This window comes from Varanus komodoensis, unplaced genomic scaffold, assembly GCF_004798865.1.
Source record: "Varanus komodoensis strain SLA01 unplaced genomic scaffold, ASM479886v1 scaffold5, whole genome shotgun sequence".
Taxonomy (NCBI): domain Eukaryota; kingdom Metazoa; phylum Chordata; class Lepidosauria; order Squamata; family Varanidae; genus Varanus; species Varanus komodoensis.
The window spans coordinates 4593146-4615079 of NW_025336087.1; the positions used below are offsets into that span (position 1 = coordinate 4593146).

The window sequence follows — 21934 nt, forward strand, 5'->3', positions numbered from 1 at the left end:
TGCTAGTTGTATAATGTGGGGAAGCATTAAGAATGGTATCTACAACCTGAAGTGTTATACTCTATTCTATTACTTCAGGAATTTATCACCTCATTCATGTGTATACCAGCCATGAAAATCATTCATATTCTTAGGTTACCCTGACCAAATGCTAGATTTGTCTATAAGTATTGCAGAGTTAAAATAAGCATTTCATAGAACAGACTATATGTGCCTTCAACAACACATTTCAACCGTGTAAATATCAAACCCCAAGTGTACCTTATAATTCCTCCTATATTTGGATAAAATCTGGCCATCAGGATGCCAATTCCCACCACAGCTAGGTTGAAAAGCAGCACATGGAAACAACTGTAAGAGAAGAGAAAAATCAAACCGTCTACTTTGTCCTGTACTGCAAGAATAACCCTCTTTATTAGCTCCAGAAAGCTGGTGAAAATGTTCCCATTTCTATGACTCATTCTCTAAAGATAATTAATTTTACTTGCAACGAGCTGGACATCTACCGAATCCTCCAAGAGCCAAATCCTTAAAAAGTTCTCTTGAATGTTGGGACTCACAGCTAATTCTCAAATGCAGTATGTATGATTTGGCAATTCTTCTGAAAACAATGTAGCTAGCAGAGTATGAAACATTCCAATTTTCCAAGAGGTTTTTTTTTCCTTTTTGGCATGCAGAAGTTTAAAAATCAAAAAGAATAACCATCCCAAGCCAAAGAGTCACACACTCTAGAACACAATTCCCACATGAAAAGCAGTGCTTGGGATCCAGGAAATGATCTGAGCTGCGCAAGCAGACTAATGAATACCAGAGAAAGACTCTCCAGAGGAGTGGAAAGCTTTATACTAAATGCGTAGTCAAGACAAGCACATTGTGTTTTAATATATTAAACAAATGTTTAGGTTTGCAAAGTTCACAGTTTTTAGCAATTTTCATTAAACTTGATCTGCATAGATATGAACAGGAAAGGAATTTTGCTCTTTTCTATCAAGGAAAATGCAGAATTTTCACATTCTGAGCAAGTCTCATTACTTTATACAAACAAAACACTAAATCTTATTTAAATACTGATTCAGAAGCTTCTGGAGGATCTGGAAATCCAATCTCTTGACATTTAAAGAAAAGGAAAGAAATGGTAGATAGAAAATATTAGACATGGAATGATTGATTTTGGGATCTGGTAGTATATTAAGAACTGTAAAGAGCCAGATTCTTCTCTTTTCCTCCTTATAGTCTCTGACTATAATTGTCTAGCACTTGCAGAAATGCAGCTTTTAACAGAGAACAATCAGAGCATCAAACCATGTTGCTTTGAAGACCATGTTTAGCCTCCTTATTATTTACAGCCTAGGAAATGAGACACAGCTAGCTGGAATGGAATTAAGGACATTTGTGAAATAAAGAAATCCACTAATGCTTGGTAAAAGCAAATAGTTCCAAGCCATAAATATGATGAACGGGTAAAGAACTAGCAGTGACTGTTCTAAAGCAAACACATTATAAGGACAGCAAATATATAAATGATTTAATGAGGCATTAATACACCAGCCAAATTAAGAGGCTTTCAGATATTGCTGGAGATAGAGAAGCAGTATAATCACAAATAAGAAAAATAAGATAGTCAGTTGCAATCATGCCTGGTCAAGATTTTCACATTATGCCAGGGGAGGGAGTGATTGAAGATAAGGATTAGAAAAAGTATATTGTACACACCAGGGGCTTTTCCACAAGAATGCTTCCTCCACTTCCAAGGGTTAGTGATACTACTGTTTCTCCCATGTTGCTAATTTTATAAGGATTCGGCAGGGGTAGTTCAACAAATAAGGTTCTTTTTATAAAGACTAAGAATGGACAAAGACCAGCATTCCCCAGTCTGGTACCCTCCTGATGGGAGCAGGAACCGTGGCTCAGTGGAAGAACATGTGCTTTGCATACAGAAGATCCCATGTTCACTCCCCAGCTCTCCAGGAACAGCTAGGAAAGAATCCAACTTGAACCCCTGGAGAGCTGCTGCCAGACAGGGTCAGCAATACTGGGGCAGATGGTCCAAGGATCTGACTCAGTGTAACTCAGCTTCCTATATTCTAGCCTTCAGATTCCCAGAATCGCAGCCAAGATAGCCAAAGGTCAGGAATGCTAGGAGCTGTAGCTGAAAACATCTTGAGGAAGCCAGAGTGGGGATGGTTAACATAGACAATTGTAATATTTTAAAACAGATCTTCATATGTTGATTTTTTAAAAATTCTGTACAGTCAGAGCACAATATTATTATCATGCCTTGCCCAGGCCCACTCTTTGGATGAAGAGCCTAAGGTCCTTGTGGGATTCCTTTGCACTGGCCTTTCCAACACCTTGCCTGTGTTAAGGAGGATAAGCATTGGTCAAGCCCTAAAAATGCCAGCTCCTGAAGGCAGAAGTACAGGTTGCTATTTCCATTTAGGAGCTAAGGGTGCACCTCAAGAAGCAGAACAACCGGGCTACTCTAAAGGATAAGATTCCTTACAAGAAGGGCTCTCCTCTTCTTCCAGACTGCAGCTGAATTCTGGGTTGGGCTGGGTTGTTTCTGGAAACTCTGGCTGTATAAGTTTTCAGAACCAACCCGGAACTTTTCAGAACTTTCTAGCCATTTTCTACCAGAGCCAGGGCCTTAACCTTGCCTCTTGACTGATTCTCTATTCTTGTATTTGTGTTGCATGCTTATCTGTGTTTTGATCTTGGCCATTTCTCATACCCTGTTCTGAGAATTCTCTTCTACTCTTTACTTTTTGCCTGCCCATTGACTTTACCTGCCCTTTTGCTGGACTCACAAAATGTGCTTTCACCTTTGTTTGCTCACTTTGTAAAATGGCTTTGCTTCTAGTTTACCACAGGGCTAAGCACCAACCAAATCTGTGCACTGAAAAGCTATAATGAAATCCCAACAACAAAAAAGGTTATAGCTTTGAAAGGATGCAATCCAACAAGTAATGTTGCTGTGTAACTTGTTCATAATATAGTACAAATGAAATAGATTGACTGAGAGAGCTTAAAGCTAGTTAACACGCCACATAAGTGAGTGTGTGGCTTCAACAAACCAATTAGCAATATATGTTTTTATCCCCCAGAGACCATACAATCAGCCCAAGGCATTTTGCTGTCTGAAATAAAATACAAGATAGTTTCCCCCATGCAGTCCATACACAGAAACTGACTGAACTGGCAGCTGGGGTGGGCAGGTTTGTTTAGGAAGACCAAGCCAGGTTGTGTGGCATAGTCAGTTCTGTCCTCCGACAAAAAGCCAGAAAGTTAATGAAAATAGCCAGAAAGCTGCCACTGCTGTCCTGTAATATCTGGTACCTGAGATGACCATCTCATTCTGCTTAATGGTAGGACCAGCCCTGCCAGTTGCTGGCCAATGCTTCACTGACAGATTGACCATATTCTCCACCTTTATTTTATTTGTTGGGCAATATACTGCTGCAGAGTGAGTCAAAACAGTCAGGTGCAAGCTGAGATGCTTCCATATGAATATATGCAATTGCAGGGCATTTTCTTTCCCCATTTTCTTGCCTACTCTCTATCACCTCCTGCTCTTCCTGCTTCTAGGACAGATGGAAATGTTTCCCCCTCTGTATAACTCAGACAAACTGCAGCAGAGTGGATTGTTCTTCAATGGGACACAGCAGCAAGAGGGTTGCTGGTCAGCAGGGAAGAGAATATGCCAATGTTCAATTCACTGGAATGTTACACTCACTATATTTAAAGGGAAATCTCACAGCACTGTGAAAATGCTCTGGCTTCTCTTTTTGTATTTCATCTGTAGACACCCTTATCTCAAAGGAAAACCTGCAGGTAAAAGACAAGGTTTTCATTCTCCCCATGCTATTTTGTTGACTAGATTGTGTTTCAAGAAGTTGTTTGTATTCAGTTCATGCTAACATATCATTCTAGCCCACTAGTAGGCAACATAGTACCCACGGATACTAAGGCAGCCCTGGACTCCTTTCTTGCTGTCCGACCAGTGCCATTTTTAAAGCTAAAATACTCCATAAAGGAAGCCACACTCATGAGTTTACAAGAGCTGTCAAGGACACAACATTTTGGAGGGCATTCATATTTAGGGTCACTTTAAGTCAGCAACATTTTCTTACCAGCAGCCCAGGATTGCTGTGAAATTGGTTTCCATTGCTGCTGAAAACTGGAATTGAAGGAATTTTGTGTGTGGTTGGGGCTCGACCACCTGTCTTTTGGGCAGATTACCTGTTTTTTCCCAGGCATCCCATGGCAACCATTTTGTGGTTGGGTCAAGAGAGTTTCTTAAATTGCCAAGAGTACCCACAGCCCAAAATGGTTGCCTGCTCCTGTTCTAACAAAATTCAGGCATTGCCAATCCAATCAGGAAGGCTTTTGCACAAACTCCATCAAAATTAATACAGCCTCTACTGTGGTGTTTTGCTGATCTTTAGAGGTGCGTTTTCTCTCTTCTTATCCTATAGCCTAGAGATGGGTAATCTCAGTCCTAGCAGCCATATCCAGCCCCCTGGGGTTTCCCATCTGGCCCATTGGCAGTCCTCACATAGCCACATTCCATTTTCTCCAATCACCAATGATTTGGTGGGTTCATGGGCTTTTGTGCAGCTTTTACCCCATTCTGAAAGGTTGAAATGCTTAGTTATTAATGAAAGGCTTTTTTACTAATGGTAAAAGATTTAAGCTACAAGATGTTGTGTGTGTGTGTGTGGGGGGGGGGTTGTTGATATTTTTGACCACACATTTTTGCCTTTGGTCCTGCCCACCACTGGAATGCAGGCCCTGACACCTCCTCCAAAATGTTTTTTGGCCTTCAGAATGAAAGAAGTTATATCAGATAAGAAGAACAAATGGTCATGTGCTTATCTGAATACTTTTGCTACAAGTAGTAGAGACATATTTTACATGTCCTGGTTACAAGCTTACACCTCACAGAACTTAGTGTTTAGGCTCAGAAGTTGAGGAAGAGATAGTGGGCCCAAGCCACTTAGGGCTAGATAGCTGCCACTCTATAAGAGAAACTGAAGACCACATGAAGCCAGTCTAGATGCCAGACCATGGCTATAATACACTCCCATGATCCCATCCCCATCAGGAGGCAGAATCTAGAATTTGGCATCCAATGTAACTGAAACCTTTGGATGGTTGACAGATCCCACTTAGAAAAACAACCCAGGAACAATGTGTTTCTAAACAAAGATGTCAGAGAAGTGTTATTGAAAAGCAGATAAATTGCTTAATCCCCTCTTAAATATAACTGAGGGGGTACTGAACTTACTGCCAAACAGCAGGAGTTCGACTATATTTTTATTCCAATATTGTAACAATCTGGTTTTATGATTTTTTAAAATATAATTCTGTTGCCAGCAGCTATAAAAACAGCAGTTTCCACATCTGTGAATTTTGGGTCTAAAGAAAACGTTGACTGAATTTCAAAGACAAGATTCAGGACAGTGTCCTGTGAGAAAGATGCTGCAGTTTAAAAACAGACAAAACTAAGAAAATTTACTTGCTTGAAACATTTAAGCAAGCCAATCAAATACGGAGGATTATTCTTTAAGTCAAAAGAGTGGAATTATCACCTTTTTTGCCATACAGATCTACAAACCTAGAATTTCTCATTTCTCTTCCATTCGCAGGTACAGAAGCACTAAAAAATGGTTGGTTCCTCTACCTACCTCTAATTTTAGCCAAAATGGTATGTATCTGAAGGCAGGAGATGCTGAAACTGATTAAGGCTTGGATGGGAGACCCCCATGTATGCCCTCAGAATGCCATCATAAAAGAAAGGAGGGAAATAAATGTACATAAGAATAAGAATTTATAGAGGTGAAGATGAGCGAGTAATCTCACAGCAGGCATATCTTAAAAGCAGGTTGCTTACCTGTAACTGATGTTCTTCGAGTGGCCATCTGTGCATTCACACATATGGGTGCTGCACCTGCGCAGTGCCTAGGCCGGAAGATTAGAAATGGTTTTTGGCGGGAAAAAGCTCTGCTCCCCTCCCCGCACAGTATAAATAGAGTGGAGCGTCCGCCATTTTACTCAGTCTTGAAGACCAACGTTAGCCCCCTAGGAGGCAATGACAGTACCACAACAAGCAACATCGGTATCGCAAGATTAGTACGGAACCAATAGAAAAAGAACAAGTCCACTCACCGACATCATGCGGGGCTGGCGGGTGGGTTGTGTGAATGCAGATGGCCACTCGAAGAACATCAGTTACAGGTAAGCAACCTGCTTTTCTTTGTCATGGCCTCTGTGCATCACACATATGGGTGATTAGCAAGCTTACCAGACTCAGAGGAGGGAGATGTTGTCACTGAAGAATGGCAGAGAGCACTGCTCTGCCAAAGGAACAGTCCTGTCTGGCGCGCACATCAAGCCAATAATGCTTGGCGAAAGTACACGGAGCAGCCCAGGTTGCGGCTCTGCAAATATCTTGAATTGGAACACCTGCCGCAAAGGCTGACGAAGTCGCTACTGCTCGTGTAGAATGGCCCCTCGGACGTGTAGGTAAGTCCATTCTTGCCAACTGGTAGGCCAACACTATGGTCTGTACAACCCATTTAGATAATCGCTGAGATGAGACTGGAGAACCTTTGTCATTATCAGCATATTTAACGAAAAGTCTGTTAGAATTCCAAAAGGATTCTGTGTGAGATCTGTAAAAGGCAAGGCAGCGTCGAACATCAAGTGTGTGGAGAGAGCGTTCAATCGGAGTCGATGGAGGTGGGAAGAATGCAGGCAAGACGATATCCTGATTCAAATGAAACGATGTTGCCACCTTAAGAAACTTTGAGTCCATTCGAAGAACCACCGTTTCTTTGTGAAAATTCAAAAATGGTGGGTCTATGCGTAGAGCACAAAGCTCACTGGCCCTTCTGGCTGAAGTAACCACAACAAGGAAGGCAGTTTTCCATGATACTAGACGTAGATCCACCGTCGCCAGAGGTTCAAACAGTGGTTTTGTTAGCGCTTGGAGTACAACAGAAAGACTCCAAGTCGGCATGACCGGGCGAATTGACGGATGTAAATTTTGTAGTCCTTTAAGAAAACGATGAATCGGAGGTTAAGAAAAAACCAATGAGCCTTGTATGGTACCACGGAAATATGAGATGGCAGCTGTGTAAACCTTTATAGATGAAGGCTTAAGTTCCAAACGGTGAAATTCGAACAGAAATTGTAGAATGTTCTCAATGGATGCCGATTCTGGAGAAAAAGAATGACTGTCGGCAAAGGAGGAAAATCTTTCCCATTTTGCTGAGTAAGACCAGCGTGTGGAAGGTCTTAGTGCAGATTCGAGAACCGCCTGGATATCAGGATGTAAAAATGTCGGTCCCGAGACTGTTTCTGTCGTTCCTGAAGGAGGAGTCAGTCGTGTACACAGTTGAGGAGAGGATTCCGTGGATCGAGATGGTAACGGAACCGAAAGAGAGACCAAATCTAGTGAATGCTCCACGCTGTCAGTTTGAGCAAAGCTCCGTTGCACTGCATCAGCAAGTGAGGGACCGGTGGAAGTCGACGGAAAACACCTTTGGACTGAAGGAGGAGAGCGGTGAACCAGGGTTGCCTCGGCCACCATGGGGCTATCAAAATTCCTGTAGCACTGCCCTGAACAATCTTCGATATCTCCTTCATCAGAAGGGGAATTGGAGGAAACGCATAGAAAAACAGGTTGCTCCAATTGATCATGAGGGCATCTCCCTTCAAGTCCTGTCCAATACCTGCTCTGGAGCAAAACAGTTCGTGTACCCTGTTTTTTCGGGTAGTGAACAAGTCTATGTCTGGGTATCCCCACATCTAGAATAGTTTGTTGCAAATCATCCGGTCCAACTCCCACTCATGGGTCGTTGACATCTGCCTGCTCAGTGTATCCGTTTCTACCTTGTCAGTCCCTGCAAGGTGTACTGCCAGTAGCATTATGTCCCTTGGGACGCACCAATCCCAGATCTGCATTGACAATTGGGCCAAGAGCGGAGACTTCGTTCCGCCTTGCTTGTTGACGTAGAAGACAGCAGCTATGTTGTCGGACGCAATCTGCACAACTTGGCTGTGTATAACAGTTTCAAAAGATTTGAGAGCGTTTAAAATTGCTAGAAGCTCGAGGAAATTGATGTGTCTCCCCACTTCTTGCTGGTTCCAAGCCCCTTGGACTGCACCCCATCCGATGAGGGACACGTCGGTGTACAATGTCACGGTTGGGGCGGACGGAACGGAACGCCTGTAGATAGGTTGCATGTAATAGTCCACCATGTTGGGGAGTGAAGGATTGAGGATGGGATCTGAAGAAACTTGGTTTGTAAATCCCATTGAGGGTGAAACGATTTGTTGAAGAACAACTGAAGTGGCCGAAGTCTGAGTCTTGCGTGAGGCACAATGGCCACTGAGGCCGCCATGTGCCCCAGCAGTCTTTGTATAGTGACGGCTTGCACTGTCCTCAGTCGTCGGATCCAATGGATGTGGGCACACAGCGTGGCTCCGCGGGATGGAAGAAGAAATGCTCTTTGTAGAATGGAGTCGATACGTGCCCCGATGAAATCGATGACCTGTGTTGGGATAAGTGACGATTTCTTAAAATTAATGCATAGTCCAAGGTCATCAAGCAAAGCACAAGTCGTATGGCCAGCCACAAGGAGGTTGTCCTTAGTCTGTGACACAATGAGCCAATCATCTAAATAGGGGTAGACTTGTATACCCCGAAGCCGTAGGTGAGCGCATACCGGGGCCATGCATTTTGTAAAAACTCTCGGTGCCGTAGCTAGACCGAACGGGAGTACACTGAATTCGAAAACAACGGATCCAACAGTAAAACGCAGGAAGCGTCTATGGGAAGGATGGATAGAGATATGAAAGTAAGCATCCTTCAAGTCCAATGAGGCGAACCAATCCCCTTTTTTCAGCAATGGAAGGATATTCTGTAAGGTGGTCATCCGGAACTTTTTTGGTTTAATGTATCTATTGACATTCCTCAGATCCAGGATAGGTCAAAGACCACCGTCCCATTTGGGGACCATAAAATATCAAGAATAGAATCTGTGAAGCCCATCGGTGTGAGAGAGTTGTCGAATCACACCTTTCGCACAAAACCAAAGAGGGTGGCGTAAATCGGATAGGGTTCGATGGTGGAACGATGTCGAATTCTATTCTATATCCGAGCTGAATGATGGACAACACCCACCTATCATATGTAATGGACTCCCAAATGGGGAGTCGGCTTTGAAGCCGGCTCCCAAAAGGGAGAGGGGAAAGGTGGGAGGTGGAAAGATCAATTGGTTCGCCGGGACCGTCAACGAGGGCGTTTCTCAGAGTCGAAGCGCCGATGGCCCTGAGAAGCGCTTTTGGGGCTGTTGCCTTCTACGCTGCTGCCTCTGTTGGTATTGTTGGTGTGGTTGATACTGCTGGCGTCCATAAGGCCTGGACCATGACCACTTACGTTTAGTCTGTGGGAGCTCCATGCGAAGCGCTGTCATACGGGATTCATGGATGGCTTTGAGTTTTCGATCGGTCTTCGCGTGGAAGAGGCCAGTGCCATCAAATGCCATTTCCTCTATCCTCCTCTTCATTTCCTCAGGAAAGTTACAATTCCTGAGCCATGCATGTCGTCGCAGGGAAATAGCACTGACCATGGCCCAAGAGTCAGTGTCCACATGATGTCTTGCGGTGGACAACTGCTGTATGGCCACCTGCATCACCTCTTTTATAAAGACCCTGGCTAGGTCTGCCTGTTGGTCTGGAAGGGAGGAGGAGACGTTATCCAGCTTCTGCATTATGAAGTACTGGTAACGTGCCAGAATAGCTTCATAATTTGATATGCGCACACTGAGTCCTGCAGCAGCATAGACCCGACGTGCAATCATATTGACTTTCCTCCCTTCTTTATCTCAGGGTGTTGTATGGCCCCGAGCATCCCTGCCCTGGGATGACTCAACCACCACAGAGTTGGGCTTAGGGTGGCGCAGCAAGAATGGAATATCTTCCTCTCTGACCCGGTACACAGACTCGTACCGACGAGACATCGCTTGTGGTTGTGCCGGTTGATCCCAGGGCTGGACCATTGCCTGGTGGAGCATGGTAATAAGAGGCAAGGCAATGGTTGCGGACTGCTCTCCCTGGATGATATCATAAAATCAGTGGGTGCTGGGGCCGGGATGATGGTAGGCCTCTATTTCCAGCAACCGAACCAGATGAGAAACGAGTTCTGAGAAGGAAACATGGGGTTCGTCCGGGGATCCGGGGTCTTGGGAAGTGATGGCCACATCCGGGGACGTGGAGTCTACTTCCGACTCGTCCAAGTCCTGGTGGTAGCGGTAGTGTTCGCTAGACGAGGAGATCTCAGGAGAAGGTGGAGGTCTCCGTTCCATATGGCCGGACGTGGACGGCGCCTCTCTCGGGATCGATGGCGAATGACGGTCCCAAGGGTAGAAAGCATAGGGTGGACATCCACTCCAGCCTGGGAAGTTGTCATAACCAGGCATAGGCCAGTCATCCCCCTGGCATTCCGATGAGTGGCTCCTACCCCTAGGCGGCGACTGTGTTCCCTCAGGTGGCCCAGCAGTAGGCATCGGAGTCGGAGAACGTTGCCTCAGTGGGGAATCTCTAATTTCTCCATCAGAGATGGACTCCCTAAGCGGTGGCTCCGGTGGGGGAGACACGCTCTCAGGCCGAACCACAGGCCTGGGGGATCCCGGCAGAGTCACCTGCATCACCAATTGCAGGGCCGGTCCCGAGGGAGTCGGCACCGTAGCAGCAGTCGGTACAGAGAACCCCGATGAACCCGAGCCCCGATGTTTGGGGCAGTAGAGTTTCTTGCCCTTATGGGCCACCTTAGCCGCCTTATCTTTCCTCAGCTTCTTGTGCCCGGAGGATCTGTCCGGTTCTGAATGTTCACGCTTCTCCTTTTGTTTAGCTGGAGGAGAAGGTAGCTGTTGTGCTTCCATCGAAGCAGCGCCTTCGTCTGAAGGACGCTGCGGTGGCGCAGCCGATGTTGAGGCAGGGCGCTTAGAGGGCGTGGCTGAAGCAGAGGCGAAGCGCTGCGGTGGTACAGCCGAGGAAGGGGTAGGCCTTGGGACCAACTGGTCTGATTGGAGCAAGGCCTGATCCCAAAGCAACTTACGGAGACGATTCTCCCTGGCCTGTTTAGTAAAGGCCAGGCAATGCCCGCACTTGTCGGTCCTATGCCCCTCGCCAAGGCAGAGGAGGCATAAGTCATGCGGGTTGGCGGGAGACATTTTGGAGCCACACTCACTGCACTTGCGGAATGCCACCCACTGTGCCATCGTGAAAAAGAAGAAAGAGATGATAGTACAGAGGGTAAGAATAATATTTTTTGTTTTTTGTTTTTTTTTTTTTGTTTTTTAGAGAGATAGAAGAAAAAAGTACAATGAGGAAGAGAAGAAAGAGCTGGTATATAACGAGGAACAAGGTACAACCGTTAGGAGCACAAGGCGAAAATCTAAGTGAGAGACGAACAGGCACGAGGCACAGTGAACGGCGGTCGCAAAGACTGAGTAAAATGGTGGATGCTCCACTCTATTTATACTGTGAGGGGAGGGGAGCGGAGCTTTTTCCAGCCAAAAACCGTCAGCTTTCTAATCTTCCAGACTAGGCACTGTGCAGGCGCAGCACCCGTATGTGTGATGCACAGAAGCCACGACAAAGAACATCCAAAAATCCAAGAAGAGTTCAGGCTTCCCTGGGGTTTCCCTGGCGTCTAGGCACAGAATCAATGCTTCCCTCTAAGGTCAACCCCTTAACTGAGACATGCACAATGTATAAAGGTCTTGCAGAAAGGATTCTCCACAACAGCTTAGAAATCTAAATGAAAAGAGTCTTAGCTATAAAGGAAATGTCCCATTTAGGAGTAAATGTTGTGAAATCAGTTTCCAAAGACAGATAATTCATATGAATCAGCTGCTGTAAATCCTTTATGGTAACAGTCACTTCAGAGGATTAGCTGCTCCTCTTTCTCAGCTACAGCGCAAAGGCATGGTTTCCTATTGCATATACACCCAAACCTGTATGCACAGGTCCTCCTGTCCAGGTATTCAATGAATGCATATAGAGTCCAGGAGAAGAACAACAACACCAACACAGTGCATGAAAAGAGCTCATCAGCTGGCAGAATGCCTTTACAGGCCACAACGTCCATCTGACTGAGGGGATGCCATCTCCTTACACGATGAGGAAGATTTTGGCCCCACTCACTGCCCTATTTCACTCTTAAAAGCCAGCAAGAGAGGATTTCAAGCAACCACTCCTAAGATCAAGCAGGGACAGAATCGATTTCCTGAGATCTTCCCCAAAGCACTGTACATAAGAACATAAGAAAAGACATGCTGAATCAGACCAATGGTCCATCTGTTCACAACACTCTGCTCACATGGTGACAAACCAGCTGCCCATAGGATCCATCAAGCAGAATGTGTACAAGAGTTCTCCCTGCCCAAGTTCCTCAGCAGCAGGTATATGCAAGCATGTCCCCTCCAGTAACACAGGCAGCACATAGTCAGCAAGGCTAGTAGCCACTGGGAGCCTCTTCTAAATTGCAAAGGATTCCAAGTTGTGAGTCACAACGACTCACTACTGATAGTCTGGCCAATAAAAGGGCTGCAAGGAGTGGCAATGGGTCCTAGGAGGAAAAAGAGAGTTGCCTTTACCTTGGGTAAACATTTCCAAAGACATGTCCAAAAAGCTGAACTCTTGCCAAGTAGCCAAGCAGTGGATACACAGTGACCATCTGAAACAGCAGGGATATTCTTGCAAGAAATGACATGACGTCATTACTGGGGAAATTATCTAAAAAATTCTAACAAAAGAAAAGCTAGTGAGACAGCAGCCATGACAGATTTGTTACAATGTGCATTTTCTTCTGCTTCCATGAACTATACAAAAGAAGATGGTCTAAAACAACAATTACAATAGTCATTGTCATGCACAGAGGACAACAAATAACTGTTGTATATAGCATGGATGGGGAGCATGTGGTTCTCTATATGTTATTGAGCAGCAGCTTCCATCAGCCCTCACCATTAGTTGTCCTGGCTAGAGTTGATGGGAGCTACAGTCCAAGAATATCTGGAGGGTCACATGTTCTCCATCCCTGCTATACAGGAGATGATTTGGAAAGTCCTATAATTGTTTCATCCACATAACACCTGAGATGCTGTTTCTATGAGGTTATTCACAGCTACGGTTCTATTTCTCAATTGGAATTAATATATATCCCAATGACCCACTCTACTTTGGATCCATGCATTTTAAAAACATTTAATATAGACCCTTTCTATAAAGCAAGGCCATATATCCAATTTCTATCAGAGGCAGATTCTTAGATAACCTTTTTAAGATAGTTATATCTAAGGAACAAAAAATAGCTAATGGCAGCACAAGTACGTAATTCAACTCCCAATACACATGTCAGGAATCTAGTATGAAATTGACTAATAGCTACAAGCACATACAGCCATTTTTAAGTTTCATTATGATGGAATTTTCATGGAACCAGAAACAAAGTGAAAATTGCCATATTTGTTCTATATGGAGAATGGATTAAATGGACAGCTATATTAGCAGGGGCCAGTATAGGACCACTTGTTTGGCATCATCTACTTTAGTCTGAATCACTTACTCCCATATAGCCAAGAGGAAATATCCTAGTTTGTTTCCTTCTTTCAAATTCTTTTAAATATGATATGGATAAGGAATCTGTCAAATTCTGATCTCATTTGCAGGATGATTACTATGTCAAAGCAAAGCATTTATTCTGTATTATGCCAGGTATTTGTCTGAATTCACTCCTATACTTCTGGCTAGATTTTCCTAATTCCATGAATGTGAATTGGGAGTTTTGGGCCTTTTATTCTTTCCCATCAGAAGACTTCAGCTCTTGGACCTGAGTCATAGGAATCATACACATTTGGTACAACTCTGGTTGTCACAAATCACACTACTTCCCTTTTAGTGTGCCCTCTAAATCTGATCTATCTCTTTTCTTTTTTAGGTTTTATGAACAATATTGCTTTCCATTTATCCAGAGTATACAGCCACATGCTATGAAAATCTTATGCTACTGCTTGGAAAATTTGGCCTGCTTTAATTATTTATTGAGACAATGCCACAATTTAAACTGATGATCAACAAGGATTTTGCCTGAGTGCCCAGACCCTTTGCACAAGCTACAAATAAACCAGAAAATCTCTAATCAATCACAATTTTTCATTTTGCCTGAACCAATGAGCAATGGTTACCAGCTTTGTAACGAAGCCTTCTAAATCAGAATTTAAAATGCCAATTTTTCAAAGTTGGCAACTAAGATTTGAAATCATATGTGAAAGTGCTTACTTAGACTTCCTGGCTTAGTCACAGTTCAAACTAAGGACCTGCATATGCAGGCAAAAGACTCATCCATATCTTAGCTCCTTAAGCTCTAATATATTCTCACCCCAAGTCAACCCAGGTAAAACCATTTCCTAGATTGGTATTTCAGACTGATGCCAACTTGCAGTTAATACCCAGTGATGCTGACACAGACTTGGGTAGTCAAGTTCAGCATTATTTATGTACAGCATTGTCTACAATTTTGGCTTGGTGCCAAGATAAGAATCAGGCGTGAACAGTGCCTTACACTGAGATGAGCATTAACCAAAAGGCAGATGGAACTGAAAAGAACAAGACTGACACTGGCATCTAAGTGCATTAAACAATGTTTAGTTTGTATATTTTCTCCTACCTGTTCTATGCATTCTTTACTCAGTGGTGGAGATGGGAAAGCAGCAAAGATTAACACGCCAACATAGAGGTATGTTAAAGATACCAGCAAATAGGCAATGGAAAGATCTCTTACCTGTAGTTGGAAAAACAGCAAACAAACAAAGCAGCTAATTTAATTGTGATATTAGGAGAGAGCTATGAGACAATTCAGCATCAAACTTTCAGCACATGGTAGTCCTTATGGCATAAGGATTATGCCAATGAGCTGCCACTCCATTAGGGCTTGCACAAACTATTTTGCTGACTGAGGCAACCATGGAATCCATTCCTATTCTATGTATAAAAGAAAACTGGACTAACAAATAAATCTCACTTGCTGGGGATGAAGCAACATCCTCGACTGCACCTAAAGGCAAAAGTTTAGATCTCTTCCAACACCTTGCCCGCATCTACAGCATCTGCTTTGTAAGGCAACTGGCTCACTCTGTCTTATGGTAGTGCTACCCATGACCTGTAAATGGAATCCTGTGATCTGAATACCCCACTTCATTAGGATATGATTATTTATTTTCTAATATGACAATTGGCCATTTTTCTTTTCCCCCCTTTGATTTTTAATTAGGTAGATGCCTTTCAATGATTTATTTATAGGATGAGGAATATGTGCAGTATCCATGCAACTATACTCAAATACAAAAACCTAGCAATTTACCCTTCGGTGTCAACAAAATACTTTGTTAGGTAGGAAGCAAACTTTATTTGGACCAGTTCAAAGCTAATTAAGCCATCACATTCTCCCAAAGAGCAGTGGAGTTAGGAACAGTTTAAAACAGTCTGGCTTTAAATTTCTTTAATATTAAAACTTCCTGCTTCAAAAATATGGGTTAAGTATCTTTCTGGGGTCAATTATTTTATTTAGTTGTGCTTGGAGTATCACCCTTGCACTGAGTTGGGCTTCACTGCTAGAACAGTTTTCCAACCAGTATGCACTGGTGAGATTTTGCAGGCTTTGTGAAGCTGCTCTTCAGGGAGCTATGACAAAAGAAACTAAATATAAAACGGTGGTGTTCCATCTGCTTTGGCATGCTCATTGATTACATGAGCAAAATATAGTATGAATAGTTCAAAGTGCTGGACCATGGCTCTTTTCACTGTGGAAGAGCAGAATATCTGATCTGAATCACAGAGCTGCCAGAGAAGACTCTTTCAGAAAGTAAAATTGGGACCTTTCAGATGAATTCTCTGCTATCCCTTGTAGTGAGCCATTCTGGACTATAGACTAAAATGTTCCCCAGGCTATGATACCCTCAAAGGCTCTAGGGTTATTTTACCTACCCAGGAGGTACCTCGTGAGTCTCATCTGATCTGGCAGGATTACCAAACCAGGGGTTGTCAGGCCTGTTGCCATTTCTGCTTTGCATCTGATTTAGGAAAAACCCAGGAAAGTCCACCTTCCTGGGCTGATCAGTATGACATGCAAACTTGGAACTCTTAAGTTATTGAGAGGGCATTTTAACATTGTTGGGGTAGAACTCTGGATTGCAAAGCAGAAGTGGTGAATAACTAACAGTCAGTGTGCTTGCTTACTCCAACCATGGCTTAATATACTGCTAGTTGATTGTCACATGTCAGCTGGGTCAGAGAGGAAAAGAACAAAATCTATGCATGCTTATTTGGAAGAAAGTCTCACTGTGTTTATTGGAACTTACTCCCTAACACATCTGTTTAAGAGTGCATGTATTATAGTTTAATACATTATTCATTTATCCCTGGTGTGTGTGTGTGTGTGTACATACAGATACTTAGATTTATGTGTGTGTGCATGTGTGCATATATGCAGTAAGCAGGATGGTAGCAAGATGATACACAAATCAATAAGGAATGAAAGGAGTATACAGTACGAAGAAAATGATCTGAAACTATGAGAATATATTACAACTCTCAAGCAGAAAAGCCTTTCCTTTTTAAAAGGCCTCCGTGTTTTCAAATGTTTCTCTGCAGCGGTGAGAGCTAAAATGTGGGTTTGTTGGTTTCATTTTTAAAAAGGGAACAAACAAGAAAGCAGACATAGCATTTGGGTCAGTGCTTGGTCAAATTCTGTGGAATTTCAGCCTCAGACACATTTTAAACTGCTGGCTCTATCTACACAAACATATTTATGAATACAGGAAGCTGCCTTATACCAAATCAGACCCTCAATCCATCTAGCACTGCCTATTGGCTCTCTGGACTTGTAGACTTCATGAGCTCTGCTGCTCGAGATCCTTTAACTGAAAGTAGTGGGGAGCAGGCCTGGGCTCTTCAACATATAACACATTTCTCTACTATTTAGCTATGCGCCTTCCAACATTTTGCAGGAACATTGCTCAAATATTTGATAATATATTTACAGTGTACCTTCTGCCTAGCAATGAGGTACACCATCTTTGTATGGGAAGAAAGGGAAGTGATCACCTGCTTCCTTGCTCTACTCACCCCACAAACTTCTCCTCTAACAAGCTGCTGTTCTCCCTTCTGGTACCTTGTATCTAGCAGGGAAATAAAACCACTGTGCTACTGCAGTGGGGCAAAATGGAGGAAGGGGAAAGGAGTGCCTGGAGGCTGTTACTCGCCACAGGCAACCAACAACTGTTTAATTACTAAGCAGAAGAAAACAAGATGCAGGAAGCAGGAATCAACTTGCAGACTGACCAGACCTTGACTGTAGTTATTAAAATGCATTGTGTCACTGTCTAGAATGCCAGACACAGATCAGCAGCCCACCATGTACAAACACATCATAAAAATGATGGCTGTGTTCCAAGACATTGTGTAAGCATTTCATGGAGATGGAATCAAGAAAAATGGGGGCAGGGTGGGGAGAAATTAAAATGTGAAGAATAGACAGGGAGCCTTAAACTCAGGATTCCCACATAATCCCCACAGTGACTATGAAACACATTCTCCTAATGCCTTAACCACATGCAGAGCTCCATGGCGGAAAGAGAAGCAGTCCTGATATAAGATGGAAAAGAGAACAGCAGGGAAAATTAAGTAACTTGTAAGGGTTTAGGGATTGTTGCCTGTAATCCCTCATGACAATTACAATCACTGAGGGAAAAAGGAGCAACCACAGGTTCTCCTCAAAGGTGGCAACAGTCAGAGTGCTTTTGCTCGGTCACTCAAAAGAGCTTCACATGCCAAGCAGCATACTGGAAATAAAAATGGCTGTTAAGCCATTATCCATTTGTAACATTTACATCCCGTCTTTCCTCCATACGTTTCCCATATCTTTTATTCTTTCAACTTCCGTGGTTCACCTGAAAGGTCATATCTGCCTCAGGTCTTCTTTGTATGTGGTTTGTATTTGGATCTTCCAGTTCTAGCCTAACACTCTAATTGCTACTGTACACTGACTTAATTATAACCTTGTCACAGATGTGTTTGAATGTAATGCTGGTATCTGAAAGCATTTCAAGAGCCAATCTTGCCCTGTGGATAGTGGTTAGAATCCAACCTGGGTGCCTGGGATGAGATACCACCTCTACAAACTTAATGGTTTGGGTCACTCTTAACATTAAGCAATGCTATGTTTTTTTCAGGTCTGGCAGGCCATTGTGTCCGACTCTAGCTCAGCAAACAAGCCATGGTTGGTTAACCATCTGTAAACTACAAACAGAAGTCATATTTTTTGGTTCTTTTCCAGTGTCCGGGTTGCTGAAGCCATGAATTGTTGTAATGTTTGAACACATAGTGGTTTCCTTTTCCCACCCCCTGCATGCTGGTCACATGCTGTGTGATTTCATGAATTATCTGTACAATGCACAGCACATTGTGTGGTGTGAACCTAGAGAGGTGTCCAGAATAGGTGGTTCTGAAAGCACCTCAAAACCCATGGCTTTTTTCTGGAATGGTTTTGAAGCCCCATGGACTGCTAACCTTGCTGGGGTTGGAAGGCACAGTGAACTGTGCACCACAAGGCTAATGAGAGAAATCATGCAGCACATGACCAGCATGTGGGGAGATCAGGGAAAGGAAACCACCAAGGCCTTGTTTTCCTTTGAGATCATGTGAACCTGGCCACTGTGTGACTTTGGTTAAGTCACTTTTCCTCTCTCAGCTTCAGTACCCTAATCTGTAAGAGCAAAATAACATCAAAGGGCTGGTGCAAAGTAAAATATGAAAAATTGAAACACTTTTTCCAAAACAAAAAATAGTGGTATGACTATCATTCCACTGAATTATGAAACAAAGCTTTAAACTTGTACTTCCTATTTACTCATTCTCATTCTAAGCCATTATTTCATATGGTTTTATCATATCCCTCCTTAGATGTTTTCTAAGGTCAAGAACCCCAGTGGTCTTTTAGCTTTTCTGTGTATGGAAGTCATTCCATACTCCTGATTTTTGCTGCTCTATTCAAATCCCTTTTCCAGTTCCGGTCCTCAAGGGGGATTATGATGTCATAGTAATTGGCATCAAGAAAAATATTTCTTTGTTGTAAAATCACTTGTGTGCATTTCACATTTTGGAAGAGTACAACTTTATAGTGCAAGTGCAATGAACATGACACAATTTAATAACCTGAAATATGTTAACCAGGGAAGTTTTCAGCTGTCACAGACACTGGATTAGTGTGGTTTTGGCACACACTTCCCAAGCAGAAAATTGATTAAGACAGGCTATTTTGTGGCTCAGTTCACTAAATAAGCCCTCCACATGAAGCCACAGAGCTTCAGCATCAATATATAATTTGGTCAAGATTGTATCTGTCGCAAATATTTACTGTGATAGAGATAATAGGAAGATCTAACTAAGGGCCTAGTTCTCACAAACAGAAGAGGTGGTAAACTTGCAACTCAGAGCTGTCCCTTAGTCAGACAGCCCTCTGAAAATTGAGGTATCATGAAAAGGCAGCAATTTTTAGTCATTTCAGGCACAATCTAATATCAACTGCCTTAGATGTAGTTAAGCCTCTGAAATGAGAGGCTTATGCACATCCAGTCCTTAAAGTGAGCTGTTGTGGCAGCTGCCACTTCATACCATGCATTTCATCTATTGTCAGTGATCTAGTTAAAAGCCCAGGAAGATAGAGGAAAGGAATGGCAGGGACAGCAATAGCAATCAGTGTAAGCCACTGGCCCCAGCCTCACTTCATCCTTATCCCCTGGCATGCTCCTTTTGATTCTCTCCAAGGCCCAGGGAGAGCTGGCATGCTTCTTTCTGAATTGGCTGCAGTCAGGGCAGAGCAGGACCTGACCTCTGGACCCCCAGCTCCAACGTCACACATTGGGAGGCCATAGGACTGCATCCTTAATCTGTTATTATTGTATTAAATGAGATAGAGAAAGGTGCCTGTGGGCCATTCTGCCTCATGTACCAAAATAGCTTGGCTGGCTCTGCATACTGTACATCTCAGCTTGGATGGATATGAAACACCATTTCCTGCTATACCACAGGTAGCAAAATATCTTGGTCCAGAACTCTTGCAGCTGGACTTGTACCACTGCATATTTCAGATGGGGGGGGTGTCACATGACTGGATAATCTGCAATATCAGTAAAACTAAATCCTTTTCACATTTCTATCCATCTTCCTGAGATGTTAAGCTTACCATGTAGGATTTAAAATTACATATTTGTGGGGGAACATTCAACCATGCATGTCCCCACTTGCAGTCTGAAATGGCACAGCTCAGATACAGTTTCTCACCTCATCTACAATTTGCAAGAACTAGTCCTTGTTCTACAGGCAGAAGGCACTATCAAAATGGAGCAAAAAAGTATCGATGAAGTTATCAGAGCAAATGTAGACACAGCATAAAACTGACATCATTCAAATATTTTCTCACCAATCACATGGTAGACATGGTTTGGATGACATGATAACCCTTCATGGTTTGGTATAATAAGTGGGCTCATGCATTGTGTGAACACACCACAGGTTGTGGGGGCTTTCCCCACAAACAACCTGCCAGGAGAACCCAGGGCTCTTCTAGGGTTGTTGCTGTCTATGGTGGACTGTTGTGTTGTCTGAACCTAGACAATAAGAGTCACCATGGGTGATTCCTAAGAGCCAGCTATTTTCACATGGTGAAAAAAGCAAAAAACTCTTTACCACTCTTGACAAATGGCAGACAGGTTAGTCCTGCTGACAGGACCCCCCAAAGGGAGCAAGCAGTATTGGGGGCTGCTGTCAAAAGTTCCCCCACTGGGCAGCACAAGGCAGCCAGGCTGAGGGTACCTTGAGCTGCTGGCAGGGCAGAGATGGGAGCCAGTGATCTGCTCAGTGCCACTTTCCTTGTGGATCAGGCACCCTTGCCTCCTGCCCACGTGTAGGCTTCTCAGGCAAGAGGCAGAGCGGACAATCCACACACTGGTACTTCTGAGCAGATCGGCACTCGACCTCCAGAGGAAGGAAAAGGCAGGGTCAGCTGCCCATCCTCCCTTCTGTGATTCAGGGCACCAGTCTGTTTGGCCTGTGGTGACGAAGATTTTTCTCCCTAGCAGGCAACGCTCGATCTTGACAGGCTGCGCTTCAGAATATGAGCCTTGTTTGCAAATGGGGACAATGAAGGGGAAAAAAATCTTATTTGGCTCTATGGGGCAAGCAGGGCTAATGTTCTGAAAGGCAGCAGGGAAGATGGAGAGCTGATCAAATATCCACCTCTTCTTCACTGCTTCACAACAACCTTGAGCCACTATTGTTATTCCCTTATTACATATATTATAGGAATCTAATAGATTCTTATACCTGTTTTAAGTTCTTAATAAAGCAAAGGTCCAAAGGTCCAAAGGTCCAAAGGTCCCTGACAGTTGTAAATCCCATGGTTGCAGGGGTACATTTAGAGATGTAATTGGAAAACTTGCTAGAGATACAGAAAGGGCAATGGTATCGAAGCCCAACTTCTTAAAGGCTTTTTACACATCCTCTTTGCATTCACAGTTTTCTTTAGATGCAATTCTAACTTTGCCATATTTAAGAATAATAATTTTCAAATGAGAAAACTTCACATGCAGTATACATTTCCATAAACTAGAGATTAATTATTTAACATGCCCATAAAAAGAAGATATCTATTGTGATATCTTGGTTAGAGTGCTGCACTGAGAATCAGGAGATGTGGGTTCTAGTTCTGACTTAGCCATAAAGCACACTGGGTGATTTTGGGTTAATCACTGACTCTCATCATAGACTGCCTTACAGGGTTGCTGTGAGACTAAAAGGCCACGTA

The 21934-nt window shown here is 43.4% G+C and overlaps 1 protein-coding gene across 6 annotated transcripts in view; it reads right to left on the reverse strand.

Moving 5' to 3' along the window:
• SLC38A9 (solute carrier family 38 member 9) overlaps window positions 1-21934 on the reverse strand; it is a 70325-nt gene that overhangs the window by 4650 nt on the left and 43741 nt on the right. For 5 of the 6 annotated variants that reach the window (XM_044446438.1, XM_044446440.1, XM_044446437.1 and 2 more), the window contains 3 exons: window positions 14741-14854; window positions 12669-12817; window positions 262-351 (listed from right to left, as the gene is read on the reverse strand). In XM_044446438.1, coding sequence (XP_044302373.1) covers window positions 262-351; window positions 12669-12817; window positions 14741-14854 — 353 coding nt within the window. The remainder of the gene's footprint in view (window positions 1-261; window positions 352-12668; window positions 12818-14740; window positions 14855-21934) is intronic. The other variant, XM_044446441.1, reaches the window with a different exon arrangement.